General features: G+C 33.8%; 3 protein-coding genes across 4 annotated transcripts; 1 reads left to right on the top strand and 2 right to left on the bottom strand.

The window, feature by feature from the left end:
- Positions 1–171: 171 nt before the first annotated feature.
- LOC107010955 (homeobox-DDT domain protein RLT1) lies at positions 172–12,986 on the bottom strand. 2 transcript variants are annotated; one of them, XM_015210230.2, is made up of 19 exons: positions 12,341–12,986; positions 11,289–11,741; positions 10,305–10,408; positions 9,520–9,804; positions 9,320–9,409; positions 9,039–9,203; positions 8,711–8,933; positions 8,269–8,369; positions 7,322–7,408; positions 7,024–7,176; positions 6,779–6,931; positions 5,390–5,599; positions 4,893–5,304; positions 4,577–4,761; positions 3,971–4,492; positions 2,861–3,442; positions 2,553–2,657; positions 1,578–1,841; positions 172–1,289 (listed from the first exon to the last, which is right to left on the bottom strand). In XM_015210230.2, the coding sequence occupies exons 1-19, from the start codon at positions 12,465–12,467 to the stop codon at positions 534–536; spliced, it is 4,977 nt and encodes a 1,658-aa protein (XP_015065716.1). In that variant the 5' UTR covers positions 12,468–12,986; the 3' UTR covers positions 172–533. The 2 variants fall into 2 exon arrangements, with proteins under 2 accessions (XP_015065716.1, XP_015065715.1); XM_015210229.2 differs by having other exon boundaries at positions 172–1,292; positions 12,341–12,467.
- A 4,394-nt stretch (positions 12,987–17,380) lies between these two features.
- LOC107009093 (pentatricopeptide repeat-containing protein At5g46100) lies at positions 17,381–20,206 on the top strand. The gene is made up of 2 exons (XM_027915105.1): positions 17,381–17,603; positions 18,539–20,206. The coding sequence occupies exon 2, from the start codon at positions 18,696–18,698 to the stop codon at positions 20,133–20,135; it is 1,440 nt and encodes a 479-aa protein (XP_027770906.1). The 5' UTR covers positions 17,381–17,603; positions 18,539–18,695; the 3' UTR covers positions 20,136–20,206.
- A 371-nt stretch (positions 20,207–20,577) lies between these two features.
- LOC107009094 (protein DMP6-like) lies at positions 20,578–21,741 on the bottom strand. Its single transcript, XM_027915106.1, has one exon. It carries the CDS (start codon positions 21,427–21,429, stop codon positions 20,800–20,802), a length of 630 nt encoding a protein of 209 aa, XP_027770907.1. The 5' UTR covers positions 21,430–21,741; the 3' UTR covers positions 20,578–20,799.
- Positions 21,742–25,772: the final 4,031 nt, after the last annotated feature.

Below are 25,772 nucleotides of genomic sequence, written 5' to 3'. Positions count from 1 at the left end.
GGTGGATTATTTATGTGGAACACAAACTTGCATTAGTCTTTACTCAAACTGGCTACTGTAACAGGGAAGTCATTACTTCAAACTAAATTTGAGTTTTTGCAATTATCAAAAGAGTGGGAAATAAAATAATAAGCTACAGTTAAGCAAAAGATATTGCCTAACAAGCTATCATTTAGATAAGCCATCAATCATTTTAACATTGAAGTAAAAATGATGAGAAATGTGCAACTGTAAAATTTGACATAGATGATTTTGATCACCAACAGCCCCTTAATAGATGATTGCACGACGGTATTCGAACTCTTAACTGACTACCAATTTTTTATACTATTGTTCTATGATGATAAAGTGTAACAAAACTCTGCTCCTTTAACACTATATACAAAGACAAGCCAGCTCTTGGGCTTCATCTCAAAAGAATACCAAAGTTCCTTAAAAGAAGAACGAATGCATCACACACCGAACCTGTGTTCTGGCGATCAACCATCAGAGCTATATTGCAGTTGTCAAGCCCCACAAAAATCTTGGCAACCTTAATCACTATAATCTTCAGACTCTGAAGAGCCCGACTCTTGATCCTCATTGGCATCCCCATCCCTATCTGAGTCGTCATCATCCATGTTAACATATCTTCCCAGATTTTGACCATGGCTTCTGTATCTATCAGCGTTGTCGTCGTCATCATCTTCATCGTCATTGTCGTCTTCAATTCCATCACCAGCAGAAACAACCTGATCCTCATCTGACATATCCATTAGATCACTCCTATTAAAATCATATGTATTTTCAGGAGCACTATCATCAGATTCAGCAGCTTCCATACTAATACTATTGTCATTTGTGGCTTCTATTCCTTCCATATTCATGTCGAACTCTTCTGTCACATGCTTTCTAGGTGATACTACAAGACTTAGCCGGCTGCTTCTGTCACCCAAATAATCTGGTTGAGCCTCTTCCACAATTTTCTGTTCTATTCTCCTCTTCCTGACAGTTCGGCGACCTCGTACATGTCTCTGCCCATGCGTTTCTCCCTGCTTAATAAGAACTTGAGTTAACGTCTCACTAGGCCTTACAACAGTCCTGTCAGACTCTGGTTGTTTGCTAGTAGTTCCTTTCTGCAGCTTTCCACGAGGACGACTGCCTCCCCTCCCACGAACAACTTGCCTACTTCTTGAGCTGCTAGGCATATTGCTGAGATAATCCCAGTTTTCCTCTCTCATTAGTCCATGATCGATCACTGTTGGTTCTATCTTTTGTGGATCTTTCAAAGAAGCATACCCCAAAGATGGCTTCTGTATGCAAGAAAAATTAAGTCATCAAGACGATTCAGAAGAAAGAACATCATTAGCCAAAATTATAGCATTTATTATATAGTCACAGGTATTATCTGCCGTCCTAGATGCGATAAGCCAGTGGATGATCAAATGTTGGACCATATACAAGTTGAAAATTTTTCTTTCACCAAAAATAAATCCACAAAGACAGTAGCATGCAGTGCAAATAAACATGGATAAACAGCAAAACTAAACATAATTAATAATACCAATGACTTAAATCAGAAGGAAAGACAACTCAACTGGAAGGCAATCTACTTTATTTTTCAACTCAGCCTCAGTTTTCTGCTGAGGATCATAGGATATGGAGGAATCAAGCTCCAAAAGTCTGAGAGCCACTGCAGAGGTGGTCTGAGGTATCCATGGGAGCTGTGGCACAGGTTCAGGGTAAGTAGATTCAAGAGCAGCTTTTCTTGATAAAGCACATAGACCCATCAATTCTTGTGCAGTCTCATAGTCAGCAGACAAGTAATCACGATTGATGACACCCTCTAACTGAGTCAGAATCTGCCCAAAAAATAAAATAAAAAAATCAAGAACCATTTCTTCTTGCAGCTTCTGAATTTGGAGGGGATGTATAGGAACAGGTTCAGCAACAGCAAACAAATCAGTCGAACTATCTGAATTTGCCATATGCTTCCTGGCAAAGTACAGAACTTAGATGATCCAAAATAACTGTTTTGAGGAACAACCATGCAGGAGTAAAACCAATTCCCAGATGGGGGGTAACCTTCACTTCTATATTCTACTCTTTCTCCCTCTTTTATTCAAAAAGATAAGAAGAGAGGACTCACTAGGGAAGAAATCCTGCCAGTTCATTATAATACATAGTAGCATATATTATTTTTTCACCTTAATTCAACATCATAAAAAAAAAAAATTGTACCTTGACAAGACACTTCTATCTGTAAGCCTAAATCAGACTGACCCAAGAAAATGAAATAAACAAAAATATAATTACTGTACAAATAACAATGATTAATGATGGGGTACAGATGAGTCCCAAAGCATATTTTCGTAGTGAACTCACACATGTCAAGAAAAAAAGAATCTTCAACATTCTTGGAAATTCGAGAAAGTAATGCATTTCATAAAAAGAACTAAAAATCATATTTGTTTATAACCAAACAAATCTAAAAAAAAACATTCAAAAACTTGTAAAACACAAGACTCTCAAACGGTAATCCCATATAAGACGAGTCGAAGGGAGTGAGATACCTGGAGAAGATCCTCAGGAGATGACGAATTTTGCAGTTTCAGGCCCCATGTCTTTCTACAGTCTTCTGTCCAAGATGATTGAAGTGCCTCATATGGCACACAAACCTGTGCATTCCAGCAACAAAAGTTAATACTAAATATCATGCTATAAGAAACTAAAAGCAGTCAACAGATTGTGCCTCATATCACATATGTACTTCATGTTCACATGTCTCAGACATAGGAAAGACAAATACAGAAGGAGAAAAGTGAAGGCAGACAGCCTAACAGAAAACCACATTCTTGGAGATATATCTCAAAAGTCTCACCTCAGTGAAACTTAATACGGCCTTCATTAATCTTACTCTTACAGGACAAGCGTTTGAAACCACCAAATTATCGTAATCAATTTTCAGATTGTCCATAGAATCCATTGCCTGCTCAATGAACTTGCCGTTCATGTCAACTTCGCAATTCATCTTGTTGCAAGAAGGGCAAATACCCTCTTCAGAAAGGTAAGAATCTAAACAGTGGCCACAAATGCCCAAAAGTGGCAAGCACCTTTTCTTCCCATACTGCATGGCACATAAAATTGATGAGCTGAGACATTCTTTCCACATCCAGATCTGAAAAACTTGGTATCTCTGTAAGGCATTCTTTTTCTCTTCCTCAGTCCTTCCGAGCTCAATTTTAAAAGACGAAGATGTTTCCCAGCTATCAGAACTCACGCCATATATGGCACTGCCAGGACTGTCTGCACTTGCACCAGATGTTGGGTTTGAACTAGCTCCACAAGACATGTTTTGCCGTGCGCGCCCCTTGAAAGGACCCTCAATCTTTTGTAACATAATATGCAAATGTGATTCCCTAACCCCTCGAGTATCCAAAGAAGCCAAAAGACAATCAAATGCCTGCAGGTAAAATAAAGGATTAGTAGATAAACAGGTAATAGCTAGGTCTGATATTCTTAGGACAGACAAGACCTTGCTAAGATCTATACAACTACATATTTCTCTGACCCCAATAACTTTATAGTCCAGAAAAGCAACAATTCCCATAACACTTGTTGAGTATTACCAGACATGTAATTCTCTCTAAAGTCTAAACTACGGATTCATCCAGGGTCTTCATTTACCAGACATTGTCAATTGTTATATCTTGTTCAGTCCTAAGTCCTAACTTGCCATTTCTTACACCTAATACAGAAAAAACTCTTTGAAGAAATGCAGGGTAAGGTTGCATTCAATAGAGCCATTACGGTCAGACCCATCCTTGGACCCCCCACACAAAGCGTGGTGCACTGGGCTGGCCTCTTATTTTTTTTAAAACCAAAATAGTGCAAGCATTTTCCCTTGGGTAAAATATATATTCAGCTAACTAAACATACTTTGACGCACTAACAGCAAAGCGCATTCTAAAAAATAATGAAAGGAGCATACCTCTTCAGTGTCAATAAGTTTCCAGCAGCCATGAGGTGATTCAACAAATATCCTGCCAGAACCAGGATCTTCGCTAGAACCAGAGGCAACAAATAGCCAGTAACGATTGCGTCTCCGGTCTTGACCTAAAGGCAAGGACCTGTACACATACATCTCTTCTGCTTTGTGGCCAATGAAAGATTTTAACTGCATGCGTGACCTTTCTGCTGTATTCCCACTTGGTACAGCAAATTGACCCACAAAGGTTTCTTGTGCGGCTGAATTCTTCTCAGCAGGAATGCTTTCAAAGTGGTTCTGAAGATTGTCTACTATACCAGCAGAGTCATCCTTTACCAGTGTGGTTGGTGATGTCCCATGATTTTTATTGTTTGGATAACCCAATGGGCTTTGGCTACCCTCAACCACAACATTGAAGGAACTATCATTAAATTTATTGATTGTTTCCTCCTTCAATCGTCTTTTATCCAATTGGGATTCAGCCCACATCTGTTTTTTCAAAGCATTTGCTGCATCCAGACGGTCCTACAAAACCATCTTTGTTAGATAGCTGAAAGAGACAGTAATGGAATAATGGTCTATAATGACAAAATTTACCAGATCTATTACCTCAAGAATTGCACGGATAGAATTTCCTTCATTTGCTATGCCAATCAAGGCAATAAGAGCACTTAAACGCTCCTCAACACATAGGTCAGAGTATTCACCTTCAGCGAGTCCTTGAACCCATGGCTCACCTGCTTTGGTCTCATCAATTTCTGAACAGCCTTGGCTGGGGTTACTTCCCGCAACACCTATAAGAGTGCATCAACAGATAATGAAAAATAGTGTTTCCAAAGAACTACTACAATGATGTGCTTTCACATCAAAAAAATAAAAAAAATAAAGCATAAAAAAACATTAGTAGTTAGAAACGTGTCCTTACCAACAACATCAACTCCAATTTGTTGTCCAATCTCATCAGATAGCTTACTTTTTCCATTCACCAAGCAGGTGTCAAGTAGGCTGCTTTGTTCATTGTTCTTGTTAGGACCATATGAAGTACCCAAGTCATCGACTTCTGGACCTTCAGCAACATCACCTTCACCTTCAGAATCATCATCTCTTTCTTCATCTTCAGCATTTTGTCCTGAGAGAAACCCATTAGCATATCTTTGTATTTTCTCCTTGGCTGCTGAAATAATTGCGTCAGCATCAGCAGGATCCTTCCTAAAAGCAAGTCGAACATTGTACGTGGAAGGAGCAATTCTTTCAAAAAGTATTGGATCCCTTGACAAAGCAACAGATATAGAGGCTTCTGGAGTCTTGCTGGTTGAAAGGTCACGTAAACCAGATTTCTGTAGAACAAAGCATAGAGAAGAAATTAACAAGAAATCTTCAAACAAATCGAACCAGATTAACAGGATTCAAGAGAATACTTACTTGAATCCTTTCCGCAATATCTAGAACATTCAAGCCCTTGTCTCCCTCGAGAGCGAGAACATGGTAAGCAGCAAATTTCACAGTCCCTGGTGTCAACCGATGCCTGGATTTGCGTTGCGACATAAACCCTTTTTCTTGCATAATTGCAACAGCATTAAGAGCTGCCGAACCACTTCGAAGGTTGGACACAATGTCTTCGCAACCTTTAGTCTGCATAATTAAAGAACATTACCATAATTAGACATAGTGCACCATCCATTTGACGTAGAATATCGAAGAACGGATACAGAGCATTCAAGGATAAGAGTGAGCAGCTCTCTGATGATTATCTTAGAACTACCATTTAACCGCAAACCAGCATCTCACAAAACAATAACAATTAAGCTTCAATTCAAAGCAACTTAAGGTCGACTATGACCACGGAGTTCCATTTTAAAACGACATCACATAGGTCCAAAAGGTAAAGCTTCTAATTGATTCAAGAAGTATGCAATATCAGCTAATTGAGATAGTTGGGAGAGCAATAGCTTGGGATGATGGACTAAAAGGTGGAAAAATTTATGGCTAGGGAGCTAGTTTGGGTGAGAATCCATCAGTAGCAGATTGACTTTCCCAACTTTATACCAGCATTTCAATAAGCAAACCTACATAGCCCCATATATACCAACATTTTCTTTTTTTTAAAATAGTTGTGCCTGGGCCACCTTACACTCCCCTCGACTATTCCACCTGCTACCTCCCACCAACAGGGACACCATGTGCCTCTGCTCACCTAACCTTGGACAAATGGGAAAAAATCACCTAGCCTAGGTTGTCTATCCTGGGATTTGACCCTAGTCTCCCCTAGTTTTCACCCACTTCACTGACTGCCAGTACATGAAAGAAACAATGGTTGGATAACACAATTGGAAGAAGAAACAGTTTAAATCCTAGTGGTTCAAGATGATTCAATCAAGATCCGATTGTCTTGACAAAAAATGCTGTGCTATCAACTGAATCTGGTATGATCAAAATTAGGCAGATCAGCTAATGGATCATGAACTTGGGCGGATATTATACATGACATAGAAATAGCACCACCAGAATGAAACATAAGATAATGACTTTACACAACACAAAATAGCTAAGAAGAAGACATCTAATTGCAACTACTGTCCTATGGCAATAGCAGAGAGCAATTACAAAAAAACATCTCAAGTGAGTTTTTGAAGTATACATCTCATCAAAATAACCAATTACTAAGAAGTTCACTATGTCTTCCATCTGCAGCAAACCTATGTCAAAATATCCACTTAGATTACTACAAAATATTATATCTTAAGCCACAGGAAAAAAAATAGAAGCCATGATATATCGCTAAGATGAAAATGAGGACAGAAAATGGTGCACCTCATCAGAATCATTCAAACAAGTGCGTTCTCTCTTTTTCTTTAATGGGGGTCCAAATCCAGCAGAGAGTGCAAATTGGCGCAGTACTTCAGACCACGTCAAAGGATTTAAGAGCCTCTGCCAATTGCGTATGTCAAAACCCCAAAGATATGCCTGTCAATGAAGTCCACAAACTGGTAAGCTTTGATCATCCCACAATAGAGTAAATTGTGTTCCAAAGAGCAAGTGTGAACAGCAGTGATTACCCCTTCAACTATTTGAGGATGTCCACCTTCAGGATTGACAGCACTATACTGATTTGTCCCAGGCCCACCAGAAGGAGTTCGAGCAACATCTTCAATATCTTTTATAATCAGTTTCAAAAGAGCAATTTGTATCTCAGCCAACAATATGGAATCCTGAACAGAGAACAATTAAACTATGGCAATCAGACCCCCATCCAGCCTTTTTAAGAAGATAAGTAAATGTGATAGTCCCCCGGACTATGCAGAAAAAGTAACTCAGAACACCAGTTCACGAGTAACTTTAGCCAAAGGTACTCACATAGTCATGGAAAGCTTGAAGAAATTCGTCAAGTGTGAAAGGCCAAAGCCCGAGAACGTCTGCAAAATTTAAGCAGAATCTCCAAGCCTGTAAAAATCAAAAGTTTGATGTTCAGCTCAAATGCACTAAGAGACCTGACTCAAAACACAAAACAGCAAAATCAAGATAAGACTCATACAGAACTTGTTTTAGAGCACAAATATGTTCTTCACTCCTTTTCCTTGTTTTATCATCCTTCATTTAGTTTCATGACTACTAATTTAGTTTTCAACAATTACAATCCATCCAAGTAAAGATGACCTATTTTCCACTTTGGTCTGCCAATAAATACTGACCCTGTTTCTTTAAATCCTAAATTCCACTCCATCCGAAAATTCAAACTTATATAAACCAAATACTACTCTACATCATTTTAAACTAAATGTATAACATCCGTTAAGTTTAACAGTTTCTCCACCACTCAATTAAGTAATCAAATGAGTTTTTTTAAGCCATAGGTCAAAGTCATTTCAATGAGAGAGGGCACATGACACTAACAGATTGCTTGTAACATTTGTAAGACCCTTAATATTGATGTTTAAGTAATACTCTTAAAAAAACAAGTAAGATAAATTTGCAAAAGATATGAATTCCTATGCTAAATTGACTAGAACATTGACTTTTGACTTGATATAACCAGAAAGAAGAAAGAAGCCTCTATCCATACTTTGACTATTCTAATCTGAAATATAAATAAGTTTGTACTGATGAGTGGTCTGAAATCCTTTAGCCAACCAATGATTAAGTTTAGATAAGCAAATAGGAGTAGATATGTGGTTTAGATAATCATCAAAATTAGTGGTCATTGCTTTAATCTGCAAAAGCAGGAAATACTTCATAAATAGAAGAATAAAAGAAAGATCAGTCAACTAGTGATGTAGACAAATTTAAATGATCAAGCAGCATACCATAAGAAGATTCCCGACATTGTCATCTGAAGCAATCCAGGGTTCGATGGAGAATGGTTTTTTCAATTGAACAGACTTGGGAGGGAATTCACACAAAGATTCTGGATCACATAAGACAGATTTCAGCAACAGACCAAAAACTTTATGACCTTTGCAAATAAGCAGCTTAAATAAGGCAAAGGCGAGAAAAAAATGAATAATATGTAAATTTCTACTTCAGACTGGATTATATATAAGACTTTGAACCAAATTCCAGGTGATCATTGGTTTTCCTGGAATCCCTACCATCTAGCATGCTCTTCGTAAGGAATACAAGATAAAAATGCGACGTAAATGAGATTTCAACATAATGCTATTACCTAATCTTGAACTAAAGCATTAAAACTAAAAATAGCATGCAGAATTAATTTTTATAGAATCGGTCAAGTTAACAAACTCCTACCTCTAAATGACTCAAGGTTCTGCAAAGTGTCATAATTAAGAGATGCAATTGATGGTAGCCCTTTGCTAGAGGCAGCCAGATCCATAAGTTCCAAGCGCTCATCCTCGATCAGCTCCATTGATTCTTTAGCAATTCTGCGTGCCATAGCCTTCTCCATAGCAGCCTTCTGTTTTGCAGCTTCTTTCTCTTTTCGTAGCTCATCTTTTTGTTTTTTCCTCTCCACCTAATGATTACAAATCCAATAGTACCGGGAAGAATCCAATTAGCAGATTCTAAAAGGAAAAAATGCAAGCATGGGGAAAACAAAATTCCCATTTTGAATACCTACCCTCACGAGCTCCCTCTGCAAAAACTTCTCTCTCCTCTCCATTTCACGTTTTTCCTCGCGCTGAAATCGCTCCTCCTTTCTTTGCTGTTCACGCATCAGCCTTTGTTCTTCCTTTTTTCTTTCACGATCCTGTTTCTCCATGTCCTTTTTCATTTGTTCTTCCATCTTACAGGAAAATATTATAATATCAGTTGTAGAAACAAAAAAAATAGTTTTCCAATGTTTACACTTTTAAATTAAGATTCAGAAGCTACACATCCAGAAATGTAAATATTCCGTACTTTCCGCCGTAGAAGATCTTGTTTCTCAAGTTCTTTCCGCATCCGTTTTTCATTGACTTGAACTTCTCTTCCCATTCCAAATTCTTCACTCTGCAAGAAACCAACAATTAAGCCTACTGCGAAAGCAAAGAGAATAAAACAGCATGGTGGGTAGTGCTTCTATGACCGCAAGAAGATAAACTTATGAAGCTTCAACTTACCTTGCGCTTCCGATCCAATTGCAAAATGTCCTCATTACCAGGGACGAATTCATTATCCCGCAAAGGGGATAGAAAGCGTCTCTGCCTGCTCTGCTGAGACATCATACCGATGCTTTGACCTTCAACACCAGATTCCCTAACAAAATGTCCATTGCGTTGCATAGTTGCCATGTTTTTAGAAGGACAGTCAACAGACGACTCATAAGGGTAAGGGGCTGCGATTTGTCCATATTTATCAGATACAATCTTGGGCTCAGCAGGTTCACGATGACCATTTGTCAGAACCTGAAGATAAAGTAGAGCTAAGCTTGACCATCAAATTGACCTGCTAATAAATCTCGCTTTCAAGTTTTACCATTGACATGTTATTATCCAAAACTAGCCAGTCACATGGCACATTTTATAATACCCCCTAGATAACAACCATGAAAGCTAGCAGCATTGCAGCAAACACACAAATTGATAGTGAAAAAACCAGCCCATTATGCAATAACTTCACCAACAGATATAGAACAATATCCCAACAAAAACTTACAGATCCTGAGGTTAAATGATGACGGTAAATAAGCCAAACAATTATTTTAAGCAAGGAGAATGAAAAGAAATAAATTATTTGCAAAGTGACCAAACAGAGGGTCTAAGAAAATCCAGTGGAGCATAGGAGAAGAGAGTAGCTCCTCAAGAAGGTAGAAGGATAAAGATACAATATATTACACGTCCTACAAGGCTATAACCACTCAAAGGCGCAATGTGAAATACCAAGAGACTGATCTCTTTATACATACCGGAGAAAGAGAGAGAGCTGATCCAACATTAACTTTAGCATCATATGGTCCATACAATTTGCTGTCAAAAGATTGTCTGTAATGGTCCGTACGTTCTTCCAAATCTGTGCCATAAATGAAAAATAAAAGATAAAACAAATCAAAAAAGCAATCCAAAAGAACTGGCTTTAAAACGATAAGGTCTGAACAAAATATTGTAAGGCCACAGGTCGATAGCCAGATGACACATGATCAGTACACCCAAATGATAAGAGGCTCCTAGGGAAACAAACATGAAAACATTAACATTGTTAAACAACCAGCATTCTGTGAAGTAGCACACAGCAGAGGAATGAGTAGATTCCCTTGGTCATGTTTATCATATTAGTGAGGCATTTTTCAGGATAGCAACTCATAAAGCAAGTGAGGCATAGTTCAGGATAGCAACTCACAAAGCAGTGTTTTGATAAATACAGTAAGGTCTTGATCTCATTTGATATTCACATAAAGCCAAGAATATTCATAACTTCTATCATTCACATCAAGATATTACTGCTCTACTTCCCAAAGGCAAATCAATAGGAGGCAACAAGCACTCCAAAGAGCAACTTACGAACATATATGATGATATAATCTCATAAAATTTGGAGAGGGAAGTAACAAACAATAACATTAGGCATTCAATGATCCAATGTTTTATTTGAAAATAATCTCTTGCCTGAAAAGATTCTCAAATCCCGTTTGGACTTATTTAACACTGAACTTTATAGAATTAATTTTCTGTTTCAAAAATGTAATCATTTTAAGAAAATAAATATGTATTCACAAGCATACTGAGATAACATCATAAACTACACCTACAAAGACATGGAAAAATGAGACCATGTAGGACAATATGAATTGTCAAATTCTATCATTTCAATACTAATATCCAAATTTAGAAGATAAACACCATACATGCATTTATATTATAATATCTCTAATAACATGAGTAGGTAAATTTACCAATAGGTATCCCAAATGCACCAGGTGGAAGCTCATCAAACTCCACCCCAATAATAGGACCATCATCACGTAAAGGTTCTCCTAATTGTGCTTCTATACAAGCTATTACTCGTCGCTCCATTGCCCTCCTAGGTGATTCATAAGATCTTATGGACGGTGCTGGCATATCATCTCCATTATCAAACCGACTTGACCCTGACCCTGAACCTGACCTTGAAACTGACCCTGAGCCACGGTCACTAGCAGCTTCAGCAACCACCAAATCCTCTCTAGGTGACTCCGGCAAATTTCTCTTACCACCTGTCCCACCAGCGCGTGGCTTCTTTTCTGTCCCCCCTGATGTGTTTTTGTCCTTCAACCTCCTGTGACAAAACCACATCTGCAACTGCCGGTCCGTTAGACCTAATTTTTCTGACAGCTCAGCGCGAATGGCCTCAGATGGATATGTCTCCACTGCATAAACAGCAAAGCAAAACAAAAGAGAGTTCATGTCAAATATCACAATTACAAAAACACAAACACATTAATAGATTTGATAACTAAATGTTGACATCAGTCCATACATGGGGGAATCGCAGAACCTATTATAAAGACCAAAATTTTGTCCATCGATCTCTATGTTTGTGACAGCATTCAAACACATTTATATGCAGAGTAGAAAAATATTACACAAGAATAGCATATCCCACAATAACATTAATCCCAAAAATTCCTTCTCCACACAGAGCACAATCAATAGGGAGATATACACAACATACACCAACATTAAGGCACTACCAAACAACCATAATGGTAGAATCCATAGAAAGACTCAAAATTTCACCCATCTCCTAAAAACTAGTATAGGATCCCCATCCCAGTTGTTTCCAACTACACAATATGCAAAGTAGATACAACACAAAAGAATTCCACAACAAATCATCTTCCAATCTCATAAACAGCATAATACACCTAAATCTCCCAAATTTCCCACATCTACACACGATTTAAACAACCCCAGATCAAGAATCAAGAAAATATCAAGTCCATAAGTAAATAGAAAGAAAACATACTAGCATAGACCCTTTCTAGGGTTTCCAGTTGAAAGGGAGTCTTCATCTGCCTCTTTGGCTTCTTGGGTCCTTCAGATGAACTCTGAATAAGGTTCCTATTGCCTTCCCCATCCGACCCACCATCCATTTTTTCAGATCTTTGTTGAAGAAAACCCTAAAAATCCAATCTTTATTGAAAGAAAAACAACCCCGTTACAGATAGGTAACTATATATTCTTCCCGTGATAACCAAGAACACATGGAGAAAAAAAGAAGAGGTAAATAATAATAAGAATAAATGAAAAAGGGAAAAAAAAAAATAAACCCAATACAGAAGAGAGGAGGCGATAGAAGTTGAAGAAATTGAATAAAAAGGAACAGTATAGTAGAACAAGTCCCTCTTGTTTGTTCCAAATTCCATCTTCTTTCGGTGTAATTCTATAATTTTTAATTTTTCCCAAAAAAAAAATTTGTTTTTTTTTTAAATTTTCAAAAACACGTTATTACAATTTAACATGTACATACATGTAATGTTGTAATACACTACTACTTTCTTTTGTTGTTTTAAACAAAAAACTCTTTGAGGTTTGAGTCTTTTTTTTCTTATTTTTTTGACAATGAAATCAACTACTATGTGTTTTGTTTCATTGATTGAGAAGCCACTTTTCTCTCTCTCTCCTTCTCTTTCTCTCTCTTCTTTTTTTTAAAAAAAAATATTTATTTCTATTTTTATTTAAAAATTGGACTTTCTGGGTTTTTTGGTACTTTCAAGTTTATCTTCACTCAAATGTTTGCTCCAAGAATCTTCTGTTTTCGGGTGACTAATCCGATTTGTGAGCCTCACAAATTTGTTTAAGTGGGCTCCACTTCTTTTGGGCCCGTCTTCATCAAAGATGGTAATTTCAAGAAAAAAACACCTTTTTTTAATTATTATCTTTTTTTAAAAAAAAAAAAGAAGAACACTTTTTTTAACTAGTACTAAAAGTATTTTCTTTGAATTATCATTTAAAAAAAAAATCAAAATCACATAATGATTTTATCCGTTTTACATGCATTTGAACTAAATACAAAAAAAACAAAAAATTTCATAAATAAGATTTGAGGAGAACAGAATACGTTTATATATGATAAAAATTAAAAGTATATAATGAGTTTATTGAATTTGTTTTTGTTTTGATAAATTGATGATTGAGATTTTATTTTTTTATGAAATGTACTCTAGTATAGTTGAGTATTCGATTGTATAGTAAGATTTTTAGTTTATTTCTATGTGCATTTTAGTCCTACATGACATATTTAAAGATATGTGACTAAAGATTTAATTAATTTTACATATATCCCAATAGAAAAATGTACAATATTAATTTTGGCAAGTTAGATAAAACTTTAATCAACAATATTTAAAATTTGACTTTGTCAAGTCTATAACTTCAACAAAAAAAAATAAAATTTAAACATGATATTGATAAGTCATATCAAACTTCAAAGTGTATGCATATTATGTTTCTCATTCATTAGGCACAATTCAAATAAGAAAGTTCGAAACTATAAAAGTTCAAATGTAATTATTTTAAATTCTATGTCGAGTTAATAAATCTACGAAACAATATTTTAGATAGTAAATTAATTATCGGACCTAAAAGTGAATATTTATGCACTTCACTCAAAAAATTTATTTATCATTATATTGATAAATGTTTTTTTAGTTCTAATTAAATTAATATTACGAGTATTTGCACTTAATTCCTAACATGACAATATTTAACGATTATAGCAAATTAATAGAGATCATTTCTCAATTGTAGCCATTCAATTGAGTATAATTAGCGGGGCATAAACATCAAAAAATCGAATCGAATCGAATTATTTTGATTCTTTAGCTTCAGGTTTTTGGTTCGGTATCGGTTCTTTATTTTCGAAATTTCGGTTCTTCGGTTCGAAGTTCGGTGCAAAGGTCCCGAAATTACGGTGCACCGAAGAATTGAACTTTTATTAAATAAATTTAAAAACATTTAATTATGTTGTTTAATTAATAATACTTATACATTTTTTACTCAAAATATTTACATAACCCTTTTAAACTTTTTACTTCAACTAGCCCTTTACGACAAAAATTTATTTTACTGATATAACATTATAATGACAATTTAAGTCTGGAACTATTATTGTAGTAAATGTTTGTTCGCATGTTAGCTTCTATTCATTGTAGCAATTAGCAAACGCTTATTAATTTCTGTTTATGTACCTTCTCATACATTGTGAGTCCTTATATTTTGCTCTCTTCTTTATTCATTCAGGTATGGGAGAAACAAAAGATAATGTCGGATATTTACCTTCTCTTTATTTTTATCAAGCACATGAAGCTCTTACATTTATCATGTTTTCACTTTATTTTCATTCACACCGAAAATTAATTTAAAAACACCAAATTAAATCGAATTGAAGTAGAAAAAATTAAACCAAACCGATCTTAGTTTGATATAAATATGATGCACACTTTTCTAAAATCAAATACCAAAAAATTGAACCGAAATTTGATTAAACGAATCGAAGAACCGAACGCCTACCCTTAAGTACAATTGATCTCTTCTACTGTCTCACTCTATCCACACCCACACAACTCAAAATAGAATAGATATATCTAGTATTGGACAATCTTTTTCTTGCTCCCATAAACTTTGCCACAAACACTCAATGAAAATCTACTCTTTTTTCTTTTGTAAAAAGAATTGTTATATTATTGTTGTGAAAAATATCATGATCACATATAATTATCTATCACATTTAAGCTATGTAATTATATCTGATATATGAAATGTATATATAATATATGTCTAGTGTATGACGGAGTTATGTCTTTCTATGTAATTTGACATACATCGACATTCATGAATAATACCAATTTAAACTTTATGAATTGAAATGAATTTGTTGATGTGTGAGTTTGTTGCTGGTTCCTTTTCTTCGTCCTCCTTTCTTTTGTACATGAAGAAATTTTGTATGATTTGCGATAAACAATTAATGTTTAGGCATGATACATATATTAAATTCTAAATTTGGCTTCAAATTTTAACTTTAACCGTCAACTTTCATAATGCACAAACAAACACTTTAGCTATCCAACATTTAAATAAATAAACACATGAGTCCTACATGACACAATACACGTAAGACACCACGTAAGACAAAAATGACATGTAGGACATGTGTGTCTATTTGTTCAACTTTATACAAGTTTAAGTGTCTGTTTTTGCACATCCAAAGTTGAAGGCCATAAATGTGATTTAAAGCCAAGTTAAAAGGCACATTTATATATTATGCCTAATGTGTATGCTATTTTTTAGTGATAATTATCGAGATTCCTGATGGCAATGCGGTGATGGATTGATGCGGCTAAGATTTGCAAGAAGAAGATATAAAGACATAGAAGAAATGAAGTTCTTCAACTCCCAAATTATAGAATTTATTGAGGACTATATATATACATTCGTAGAGATGTTGATGTAACTTTTTTTGTTAAATGGGATAATTAAGTTTTTAACTTTATTTTTTTTAGTAAAAAATACTAATAATTTATTTTCAATTTATACGACACTTACATCAAAGATTGACATACATATAGTAATAATAAACACGTGTCTCCTGTGATATATTGGTAATGAATACGATAAGTACTTGATAAAAAGTTAATGAGATTATTATAACACATGTTAGAAGGAAGACAAATTAATGTATATACGTTATACTGAATATAAATCACAATCACAAAAAGGTTTGAGTTTTATAAATTAAATTTTAAATAAAAATTATAGTATATAAAAATGTGTATATTCATTAGTTTTTCAACTAAAATTTCTTTCACATTTTAAGGTAATAAATAAATTTTACCAATATTAACTAATAAATTTTCACAACTGAAAGTCTATTGATCAAGTTACCAAATTACCTTATCTTGAAACTTTTTTTTTTTTTAATGAGTGATTTTGAAAATAAGTAGAGACATGATTTTTGTTCAATCAAATTATTTGAAAAATGTTCTTGTTAGTATTTTATTGTTGAACATTCTTTTCTAAAAGATTAGGTGTTAATTTGTAAAAGATAAATTATTTTGATTACTATAATTTTATATGATAATTCAATAAAATAAAATGCACATATAATTTATGAAGATATTTTGTCATTTTTGGCTTAAAGTATATATAAAAAAATTCATACAAAAAAATTCTTCTAATTTTGATCAATTACTTTTTATCCTATAAAAACATTACTTTTATATTGCTCATGATATCACTATATAACTTTAATATATTGTAGTTCCCAAGAAAATCAAGAAGAATATGTAACTCAAAAATTTTCTGCAAAATTAAATATAATTTTGTTGATACAAGGGTCAGTTATACTTTACTATAATAATAGCGGATATTTACAAATTTAAAAAGAATTACAAATTTTTAGAATGATTAAAAATTTTAATCATAAAAATATTATATTCGCGATAAAGTATAAAAGATTAATGTAATAATTACAGAAAATTATGTCGAAAAATAACTCGTCAAGAATGATTTTTAATATGATGCAGAGAGAACTAGTATTAAAAGTTATAGAGGCATCATATATAGTTAAGAATCTAGTGGAAATTTATTAGAATATACATTACAAATAAATCACGCGTTTTATTATAGTATTTTTATATGATATATTATCAATGTATTCTTTATTTATTCATTTTCTAAAAGATCCCGATTTTATACTTTGGTGGGTCTCCGAGCTTAAAGTACTTGATGATACAAAATGAGTTGAACCCTTTGTCAGGATGAAACCTTCATTCATTTAGTAGCCGGTGAATCACTAATCAAAAAGCAAGTAATTGCTAAATTTATTGTTTAAATAATACGTATGTTAATATGCATTTTTTATACATCAAATTGAAAAGGAGTACCAAATAAAATATTAAATACTACACAAATCTAATAAAATGTATTATTTTTCTAATAATTATTATCAAACGACCCCTAACGAGAAAATTTATAAATTAATGATACCCTTGCACTAAAAAGTTTTAAATTTTTATACTAGTCGTTTATAATGAAAGTGTCATTACATGATACATGAGGCGGCTCTAGCTTTTTGAATACTTAACCCTGGGAAGCTGAAGCCGCTCGGCTCACCGTCGCCGGAAACGGAATTTATATGCAGCGAAGTCTATACGAGAAGCCGAAATGGAGTGAAGCTGTTTCAATCCAATCCAAGACAAACTAGTAAATGAGCAAAACTGATGGAAGAGGTAACTCTTAACTCAACCGCCTGCTATTATTGTATTTCATGAGATCACTGTAAATTGGGAAGCTGGTTAGATATATATTTGTATGAGAATGTGGAGCTTAGCGGAAGTAATGACTGAAAGAAGGTGCAAAAACAATGCAGATAAGGTGTTTGTCGAAATGCTTGATAGAGGTGTTCGTTGCTTTCTACTCAATTTCTTGTAGTGGATTAGGAATTGTTTCTTCTCTTTTCAGATATTCTTATTTCTATCTCAAATGGGCTCAAGTTGGGTAAGCAAGAATGGCAACAAAAAGTGGAAAAGCTGTTTTAAAATTCTAAATTGTAAAATTTGACATTTCTTTCATTCTTGGATGTCAGAGAGGTATTGTGGACAAATTCTTATAATTTCTTCATGCTCATTAGTCGCTGTAGTCAACTCAATGTATTAATAATAACATTTCTTTGTTTTTTTCTTATTCACACTCTAATACAGTTTTTGGTGTATAATGAAGTAAGTTTGCTATTTTTACTTTATCTCGATACCTATAACATTGAAAATTCTAAATTCTTTGATTCTTTCTTGAGCATTAGCTCTAATGCACTAATGCTCTCCTTCTTTGTTTTCACTATGGCATCTCTCACTCCTTGTGGTTAGTGGCAGATCAATATTAAATGCACTCGTGCACTCACTGCCTTAAAATCTTGATTCACCTCATTATGTTTTGTTGATCCATGTAAAGGTTAAATCTTTGATCAAAATTTCTCTTCTTTGCTCCAAATATAAGAAAGTCATTTGTTCGATTTTCCTGTACCAGGGTATTTTGAGCTTAAAATTTACTTTTGTATGAGACACCAACTTTTTTGATGCTGCTAGGAAATCTTGTTTTTTGGCATTTCTTTACCTGGTAACATGGTTGAAGATATTAGACCCTAATGATTTTTCTTTTGAAATTACAGGAAGCTTCAGTATTGGATGCTTCAAATACATAGGATCGGCAAGAAGCATTGTTGTTGTTACAACTTTAATCAGTGAAAAGCTAATGATATTAGATAAAATTTGAGGCACATATTTCTGGAAAGGGGATTGCAGCATTTGAAGATTAGTGTTGAACTGATGGGTAGCAAGATACCAATCAAATGGCCAAGAGAAGTCACAGCGGCTTTTGTTGAACAGTTGATTCGAGCAGAAAAAGATGTACAAAAAGCGGTTCTTATATTTGATGCAGCAACAGCAGAGTACTCGAATGGCTTTCGACACGATCGTAGCACATTTGGTCTTATAATCTCGAGATTGCTTTCTGCAAATCATTTTAATTTAGCAGAGGAAATGCTTGTCAGAATGAAGGATGAGAGCTGTAAGATTACTGAGGATATATTCCTCTCAGTCTATCGAGCCTATGGGCGGGTTCACAAGCCACTTGAGGTGATCAGGGTTTTCCAAAAGATGAAGGAGTTTGATTGTGAGCCAACCCAGAAATCGTATATTACAGTGTTCTCTGTACTTGTTCAGGAAAACCGGTTAAAAACTGCTTTTAGGTTTTATCGTCACATGAGGGGGGTGGGCATTCCACCTTGTGTTGCTTCCCTTAATATTTTGATTAAAGCTCTCAGCAAGAACAGTGGAACAATGGATTCTGCTTTTCGTATTTTTCATGAGATGCCCAAGCGCGGATTTACACCGGATTCCTATACGTATGGGACTCTCATTAATGGGCTTTGCAAATTGGGCAAGGCCACTGAAGCAAAAAAACTTCTGATGGAGATGGAAGCAAATGGTTGCTTGCCTACTGTAGTGACCTATACTTGTTTGATTCGTGGCTTTTGCCAGTCAAATAACTTGGATGAAGCCATGACATTACTTGAGGACATGAGAAGCCAAGGTATTGACCCCAATGTGTTCACTTATAGTTCTTTGATGGATGGTCTTTGTAAGGGTGGACGTTCCTCTGAAGCAATGGAGCTATTACAGATAATGATTCATGAACATAAGGTTCCCAATATGATAACTTACAGTACCTTAATTCACGGACTTTGTGGAGAAGGTAAAATTGGAGAAGCCTTAGAGATTTTCGACAGAATGAAACTTCAGGGATGTAAACCTGATGCAGGGTTATACTGGAAAATCATCAATGGCTTTTGTGAGAATAACAAGTTTCATGAAGCAGCCAACTATCTTGATGAAATGATTCTCAGTGGAATATCTCCAAACCGGTTAACTTGGAGCTTGCATGTGAAGATTCATAATGCAGTAGTCCGAGGCCTGTGTGCTGTGAATGATCCAAAGCGAGCTTTTCAATTATATCTAAGCATGCGCACCAGAGCCATCTCAGTTGAAGCTAAATCTTTTGAGACTTTGGTCAACCATTTCTGCAAAAAAGGAGATGTGCACAAGGTTGCTCGTATTGTCGAGGAAATGTTGACTGATGGATGCATTCCTGATGAAAAAACATGGGCTGTTGTGGTGGGTGGATTTTGGGATAGAAGGAAAGTAAGAGAAGCAGCTGATTCGGTACAGGCTGACCTAATGCCTAAACACATGAATTTTGAGACTTGATGTCTTGTTCAAGTTACTATTATGGACCTCAATGCCGTTGTTAATCCATATGAATGTCAAACCAAAAAAAATCTGGTTTTATGCATTTGCTTCACCTTCTAAGAAGTTTTTTGGTAAATCAAAACATAGTGGGCGTCTATTGTATTTACTCTTTTTATCATTGATATTTGGTGCAAAGCGAAGATTATTCCATGGCAACCTGGAACTCAAGGGTTTAAGTTGCAGATCAATCTTCACAGTGCATAGTGGTAAGTGTTCAGACACTCTGTTCCTTAATGCCCTTAAGTATGGAGTTTCTTGGGCTTAGCATTTTCAATGAAGTGCTTATTTTATATGATTAATTGCTATCTATAATTTTAGTGTGTTTCCTTCAGAATTTTGAATTATGACTCTTTTTGTATATTCAAAATGCACTTGCTGATTTGACTTTCTGGACTAAAGATTATCTTCAAATTCCGTGAAGGAGATCAGTATACACTAGCATTCTTATTTGTACATTCGCTTGTTAATCATTTACAGCTTCATCTGGCAAGTTAAGTGAAGAGGCAATGGAAATGGTTACATTGTTACGTGAATGAAAAGACCAACGAAAATGTATCTCACTCTGAATGTAAAAGAAGATGAGGATACACATGCGACAAATCTCTGAGATCAAGCATATTAGTTAGCAAGTGAGGGGGAAGCCAATACCATGACGTTGCGTAGGAAACACCACAAACAACATACTGCAGATGACCCCAATTGCAACTGGCAGAGCTGTAAGCAGTTCCTGTGTTTCATATGAAGGTGTCGGGTAGAAACAACTTACCACATTCTGATCAAACAACGCAACAGCTGCAAAAACCAATATTGACATGATGGCATGCATGAAATCTATAAATTTCAGCTTGTACTTTGCTGCGACTTCCAACGGGGGTGTTGCTGATCCATCAATTATCCACAAGCCGCGTGTTGTGGCAAACCCATAGCAAATATTTCCTTTCTGATCCTTGAAACTATCTGTGAAGTTCAATAGGAAACATGACAGTCCACAAAGTGCTACAAGACCAGCAGTTAAGGATCGACCAACCACATCACACTGTCCCTGATTTGTGAATATGGGTGATAAAAATTGAAAAGCAAGAACAGATCCAGTAGGCAGAAGATTGGCAAGATGGGCAGTGCTTTTAAATGTGTGGCTTATTGCTTGTTGTATCAGGTTTTTCTCCACTTCAGGCAGTTCTGAGCTTTCAAGCAGAGGAACTTTCTCGTCATCAAGATTCCGGGGTATCTCATTATCTACCTTAATCTCCATAGCCTTGAAGTCTTTAGTTGGTAAGTATTAATTTGATTATCTTCTCAAATTTGTGTTGGAATTTATTGCTTGAGGATATAAGTATATACCTGAAGGAATATAAAAAATAGAGTGCACTTTGGTTAATGATTCCTTACAAGAAAGAAAAACAGAAGCATCTTTTCCGTGGTATTCAAGATTTTTTAGAATTTCAGTTACCATTTGGCGTTTGGTGCTAGATAGTTAGAAAAGTATTTTAAAAGTTGTTTGCAGTTTCCTTTACAGTTATAGAACTCAAATTTTAGAAATCGACGTTTTTTCAGGTATCGATTTTTAACCGAATTATGCCCTTTTACTTGATTTTCTGTCATAAAAGAATAAATTACTTTACCTGAAATTTGAAACTTTTAGAAAAAGCAAGTTTGAACATTTGTTGTGTTCATCACAAGCAGCCTTTAATTGCTTTCTTGGAGGTTTTTTTGGAAGTGACGATGACGCATGTTTTTCTTGCTTATTTTTGTGGCAACAACTTAAGCATGATTTTACTTAAAAGTCATCTTTTTGATTAGGTAGATTAGTTAACGTAAGATGGTTCAACAAATTTGTTTTTCTTTTTTCCTTTAGGTTTTATAGTTTGTTGTGCTAGTTTAGTGTATAACTGTTTTTGGGTGTTAGTTTCCACGGATTCAATAAATATACTATAGGGTAAATTAGACAAAATGTTCAATCATGTGAAATTTACCTAAAAATTAGTCTACTTAAAAAGAAGATAAGTTACTTCCTTTGTTCATATTTATATGTCATTCTTACTAAAAATTAGATTTACTTAGTACTTTATCTGTTCAATAATAATTGTCTACTATATTAAAAATAATTATTCAATCATATCTGTCAAATTTAGAAAATTAAGAGATAATTTACTTTTTCTATCTATTTTATCCTTGATTAATATACTAGTTATCATCGAATACATTTTCAAAACATTAAATTTAATAAAGTCAAAAGTTAATATAGTAAGATTATATTTATTGTTTATTGTTTTTTAACGGGTCTTTCAAACTTATAGAGGATAACTATTGTTGAACAGGGAAGTACTTGCCATTTCACAAAATTAATGCATAAATGACATTGTTTTTGCTATGTTACCATTGAAAAGTTCACAGTTGTCCAGAAAAATTAAATAATTAATACATATTTGTTTATCAAAAACTTGACTCAGAGAACACTAAATAAGGGTACAATGATAAACTTACCTAATTTCGTAGGGCGTAAAATATAAAATGATAACGACTAAATAGAAACGATAATCTAGGAAGATAAGGAATTTAACGCACTAAAATTAACGAATCCATGAGAACTTCGAGCATTGGGTATCAAAGTCATATCAATCATCCAATTATTCTTCCTTATCAATTTCAGTACTCATTCTCACTTTATCCAATGTGATTCCATTTCAATGCGTGTTTAGCATTAGAGGAAGTGAGAGTGATATTGAAATTGGTCTGGAAGAATAATTGGAGGATTGAAACTGATATTGTCACACTTTTTTTTTTTTTGGCATAATTCATTATAATATATAAATGTATTCTTTAACTTGATTTATCTCATCTTTATGTCTTTCAATATTGTGTTTGCAGAAGTAGACATTTAACATTGCATAAAGTTGAAAAACAGTCATATGTGTCCTAAGTGAGACAATGCACGTAGGACACCACGTAGGACGCAAAATGACATGTAGGATATCACATATGACGTATGTATTTATTTGTTTAATTTTATATAAATTTAAGTGTTTATTTATGCACATCTAAAGTTGGAGGGTATAAATATGAAATGAGACCATATTAAAGGGACATATTTATGCAGGGATAATTGTGTAGAATGACAAACTAATAATATAAAATAAATATAGTAGCCACCGTTTGATTTATTTGTGTTTCATAGCAAACTGTTTGTCAGTCCCTCTCTCCCTCATATTCTAGCTCGCCACTCTCCCTCTCCGCTCGCCTATCTCGCTTTATACAATAGAATTATATAAATTGTGTTTTTAAAATTGTGTAAAGCAAGAGAAAATTGTATATATACACATGCAAATACATATATTTTCGTCCTACATACTTATAATTATACAATAAAAGTACTCCCCTACCCAAGTCTCTTTTGTCTTTCTCTCTTTCTCGTTTTATACAAATTCAAATTGTATATAATTTCTCTCTTTCTCGTTTTATACAATTCGATTCAATTGTATATTCCCTGCCCAAGTCTCTTTTGTCTTTCTCTCTTTCTCATTTTATACAAATTCAAATTGTATATAATCGTCCTATACACTTATAGTTATACAATACAAATATTTCTCTGGCTAAGTCTCTTTTGTCTTTCTCTCTTTCTCGTTTTATACAAATTCGAATTTTTGATTTATACACTTCGTTTTATACAATTCGCTTCAATTGTATATTTATAGCGAATTATACATATATATGTTTGCTATGGAACGCAATTATGCAAACTTTGTTATAACATACAAATATGAATTTTGTGTTTGCTATCTGTGAAAGTTGTCCATTTATGTATTATTGCTTTTTTAAAATTTATTTATTTATTGTTTGGAGGGTTTTCCAACTGAAGTGATGAATTAGTTTAATTTATTTAAAGTTGTCATTTGAAATTGAGTTATGATATTTTAAGTCATTTTTTGAATCCTGATTATTATTTGTCTTTCGACAAAAATTGGATAAAAGAATGTATTGACCAAGAGAAGATATGAGATGGCCGTGATTCTAGCAATGTGGTCGCTTTTAAGTTTGCTGAACTTTCATTAGACTCCATCTAGATGTGTTACTATATTTTTAATTTTGACATTCGGAGAAATAATTGTCTTCTTTCAGCTGTATCAAATCAAATAATCTCTATTTACCCCTCTTAATTAAAATTAAAAAAAGTTTATAAATTGATCAGAGTGCATTACTGTATCATTCTATTTTTTTTATGTGTTTCAAAAAAACTATATAACCTTGTTTTTTAATCGAAACAATCTTCTAAAAACGCATTATACTTGTATAACATTACTTTGTCAAATTTAAGTATGAATCAATTGGGTGTAGACTACATCGGTCGACTAAAATTTATCAATCTCTTATTATTTTAAATAATACAAAAGAATGAATAAGAAAGAGGAACCAGATCACAACAAAGAAAAAGATGGTATACAATACTTAAAAATAATTAACAATCAATGAAATTTTCTTATTAATAAAAAAATATATTAAAAAGCAACATTAGAATTTTAGCACCCAAAATATCGAGAAGCATTATAACATGAAAACAACTTACCCCTTCAATTCATTGAAATTGATAAATCACAATCACCAAATTTGTTGTTGATTAATTAAAAGGGTAAAAGTGAGAAATGAACCTTTGATCACGTAAGAAATAATTATTGGAAAATATTATTGTATATCTCAAGAAAATTATTTTATCTCCTATTATATTTGAAGAAGAATATTATAGTATGTTTCAAATTATTTACTCTATAAATAGCCTTAGTTGGTTATTACTCTTAATAAATCATTAACGTTTCTTTTCTTTACAAGGAATTGCATTTATGGCAATTATTAGCCTTTATTATTAATTTAATCGACGTGACTTTAGACTTTAGGGAAAGATTTTATACTCTTTTGTGAAGATTGTTGGCATAGGATCGAGATGATTAATGTTAGCACAGTAAAAAGATGAAACAAAATAGATTTTACTCTCACATTTTTTACTTCTTTCGAACAAGAACACACAAGAATATTGGAAACACTCATCATCTTCGTTTTTCTTCTATTGAAGTTTTATTAGTTTCTGGCTCCTAATTTTATATTAGAAAAAATTGTTGAATATTGGTAATATATTCCTAGAGGGCGAAATATCTTTAAGGACAATATTTTTGACATGCCTCAAGCTTTGAAGAATTCCTTACGAAAATTTATGGTGATCAAGTATTAATCTTTGGTGAATTTACTACAAGTGTTCGTGAGAAGATATTTTCCATAAGATTTACAACAATAATCACATATTACATCAATTTTATTCTAAATTAACGATATAAAAGGTTCTAACATATTTCAATATTATAATGTCAAAATTATAACAAACATAAAATTTAAACAACTCGTAATACTATAATTATTAATACACTAGAAGAAAATAACCACAAGCTAGAAGTAGCTAAAGTAAACCTCAATATTGACTTAATTCGTATAGAATGATTATTATTTATTTATTTAGTGTGGGTTTGTTGTGTGCACGTTCATGTTTTTGTGTTGGATAGAATTATATATTCGATCAAAAATTACGTGTTTATATATATATATATATATATA

The sequence above is a fragment of the Solanum pennellii genome, chromosome 2 (genome assembly GCF_001406875.1).
Source record: "Solanum pennellii chromosome 2, SPENNV200".
Taxonomy (NCBI): domain Eukaryota; kingdom Viridiplantae; phylum Streptophyta; class Magnoliopsida; order Solanales; family Solanaceae; genus Solanum; species Solanum pennellii.
The sequence above is the reverse complement of the archived record's forward strand: the minus strand, read 5'-3'. Positions and strand labels throughout refer to the sequence as shown.

Bases quoted from the DNA above. Each gene is read 5' to 3' on its own strand.
- LOC107010955 (XM_015210229.2), bottom strand. From the start codon at position 12,467: ATGGATGGTGGGTCGGATGGGGAAGGCAATAGGAACCTTATTCAGAGT. The intron at 1,842-2,552 runs GTATCTCACTCC...TTTTTTGGGCAG, and splicing joins CTCCTGAGGATCTTCTCCAG to ATTCTGACTCAGTTAGAGGG. The intron at 1,293-1,577 runs GTTGAGTTGTCT...TCTTGCATACAG, and splicing joins ATAAAGTAGATTGCCTTCCA to AAGCCATCTTTGGGGTATGC.
- LOC107009093 (XM_027915105.1), top strand. From the start codon at position 18,696: ATGGGTAGCAAGATACCAATCAAATGGCCAAGAGAAGTCACAGCGGCT.
- LOC107009094 (XM_027915106.1), bottom strand. From the start codon at position 21,429: ATGGAGATTAAGGTAGATAATGAGATACCCCGGAATCTTGATGACGAG.